The sequence below is a fragment of the Orycteropus afer genome, unplaced genomic scaffold (assembly GCF_000298275.1).
Source record: "Orycteropus afer afer isolate SDZICR_OR568_19922 unplaced genomic scaffold, OryAfe1.0 scaffold00990, whole genome shotgun sequence".
Taxonomy (NCBI): Eukaryota; Metazoa; Chordata; class Mammalia; order Tubulidentata; family Orycteropodidae; genus Orycteropus; species Orycteropus afer.
The window spans coordinates 44,198-46,739 of NW_006922577.1; the positions used below are offsets into that span (position 1 = coordinate 44,198).

The following is a 2,542-nucleotide window of genomic DNA, read 5'->3' on the forward strand; positions in this document are numbered from 1 at the left end:
CTGCCTTGGAAACCCAAGGAGGGGTCGCTATGAGTCGGGGCCGACTCGATGGCAAATAACAACAACAACATGGGGCAGTTCTACTCTGTCCTGTAGGGTCCTATGAGTGGGAATGGACTCGATGGCAGTGGGTTGGCTTCGGGGTGGTTTTCATCAACACATGTAGTTTTCGTCTTCTCCAGTGCCCGTGTCTTACTACAATGGAGCAGGCTTTAGAAGCAGCTTTGGAGTGTGCGGACGATCTCATTGAAAATGCCCAACAGAGACCTCCTACAATGGAATGCTTGTCTAGTGAAAGAAAATCATTATTTCAAAAACTCCATGACTTATATGTGGAAGAATGTGAAAAAGAGCCTGTGGATGTGCAGGAATTAAGAACAAATGTGAACCTGTTAGAGAAGCTTGTTATGCGAGAGCGCTTGTCACATTTAGTGGTCAGCCTATACCCTGGCAGTGAGGGCTATTCACTGATGTTCAGCGGGGAAAATAAATCAGAATCTGAGACCATTAAGCTGCCTTATGAGGAAAGGGAATTCCTTGAATACTTGGATGCGGAAGAATTACCTCCTCTTTTGGTTGAGTACCTGGAAAAATCTCAGGTGAATATGTTTTACTCTGGATGTGTCATCGCAGAAGTCCGTGACTACAGGCAGTGCAGTAATACGCAGTCTCCTGGCTACCAAAGTAGGCATGTTCTCCTACGTCCAACAATGCAGACTTTAGCCCAAGATGTGCATTCAATAACAAATGAGGACTCTAACTGGACCGAGGAAGACAAACTTGCACTTGAGAGCCAACTGATCTTAGCTACAGCTGAACCTCTGTGTCTCGATCCTTCCGTAGCTGTCACCTGCACTGCAAATAGACTGCTCTATGAGAAGCAGAAGATGAACACTCACCCAATGAAACAGTGTTTCAAGAGGTGCTTTAGGTCCTCTCTGAACCAACAGCCAGAGCTGTCTGATGATCCACCACCATCTCCGCTAACACCATTCACTTCTTGCCAAGAAAGGAAAAAAAGAAAAGCAAATCAGCAACATGACCTCAAAATTTCTCAAGCAGGAAATTGTGTGGATATGTGGAAACAAAGTCCCTGTGATCTGGCCATGCCTTCTAGGGTGGATGTGGAGAAGCACACAAAGATGGAAAAGTTCGTCATACCTGATGACTCACGACCAATTGTCTGGGCAGCATGTGAGAAAAACGATGATGACTTCTTAGAGCGGGGAGCTGGTCATCAGCATTGGACAGCAAGTCTAGCTGCCATGCAGTCACGTGACCCAGTCCTCTCTGAGACAATACAACCCTGTGAAGACGATGAGGAAAATGATATTGAGCGGTCTCCATTCCTCTTCTCCATAGATGATCATCCAGATTTGTTCATAACTGGACCAAAGGCTGCTGCTGAGACTGTAGTCAGTCAGAACCAGGACTTGGTGCAGAAGGAAGCCAAATGCCCGGAAAGGATTTCCCACAGCTCCACTGGTTCAGCCAGTCTGAGTCAACGTTCTCTAAGGGAAGAAGTAGAACAACCTCAGACAGGGTTGGTTCCATCTTCAGTATTGAGCAAGGAAGTAAAACATCTTCTTCCACCCGCCAAGCTTCCTTCAAGCTTGGAAACCAGTTCCTCCGTTAACCTTTCTACCCCACAGCAGGGAAGAAGCTTTCTGAAATCTCCAACTCCTTCTCCTGCATCTAAGCCACCAGTTCCTTGTCAGAAGTCATCTGTGGATCTCAGTCGAGTTAGCACGCTTTCTGCAGCAGCCCCATCACCTGCCAGCTCATCACAAAGACCCATGGTCGTGGCAAACACTGCCACACTGAAGTCCATCGATGCCATGGGCTCTGGTCACGGAGCAGAGGCGTCAGTGAGTGGTTCAAAACCCACGCTGGCTTGTAGCCCCAGTGCCAAAACTCCTGCAGAAGTAAATCCAAATGGCTGTGTCCCGTCCAGGGTTCCAGTACCAGCTGCAGTGCCAGATGCAGTGCAGGCAGCTTCTGAAGCAGGTGTTTCACGTAAAATAAACATGATTTCATTTGTTGGGCCTTTAACTCTAGTCCACCTTCCAGATGGCCAATTCTTTCTTATCCTACAGCAGCAGAAGAAGAAGCAGCAGCAGCAACACCAGCAGCAGGAACAACAGCAGCAACAGCATCACATCTTCAGCTTTACTCTAAAGCAACCACCTAGGAAACCCGGAACTCTTCCTCACCAGCCAGGGGGACAGGATTCTGCAAAACATTCAGTCATTTTGCCACAGTGCCCTCAGTTTATTCCACTAAATCAGCCTCAGCATCCTCCAGCTCATCCTCAAAAGCCAAGAGGACAGGGTTCAATCATTCAGCAGCACGCTAAGCTTACTCCACAACTACGTGTGCTTCCCATGACTTGTCCTCAAAAGCCAAGAGGACGGGGCTCTGTACAACATTCAGTCACTCTGCAGCAGCACTCTCAGTTCCCTGCCCAGCCACAGCAGTGCCCTCGATGTACTGCCCAGCCACAGCAGCGCCCGGCGTTCCCTGCCCAGCCACAGCAGCGCTC

General features: G+C 48.7%; 1 protein-coding gene across 1 annotated transcript in view; it reads left to right on the forward strand.

Moving 5' to 3' along the window:
* The first annotated feature begins 200 nt into the window (after positions 1–200).
* LOC103212513 (transcription factor SPT20 homolog) overlaps positions 201–2,542 on the forward strand; it is a 4,738-nt gene continuing 2,396 nt past the window's right edge. The window contains exon 1 of the mRNA XM_042783378.1: positions 201–2,104. Within this exon, the coding sequence (XP_042639312.1) occupies positions 201–2,104 (1,904 nt within the window). The remainder of the gene's footprint in view (positions 2,105–2,542) is intronic.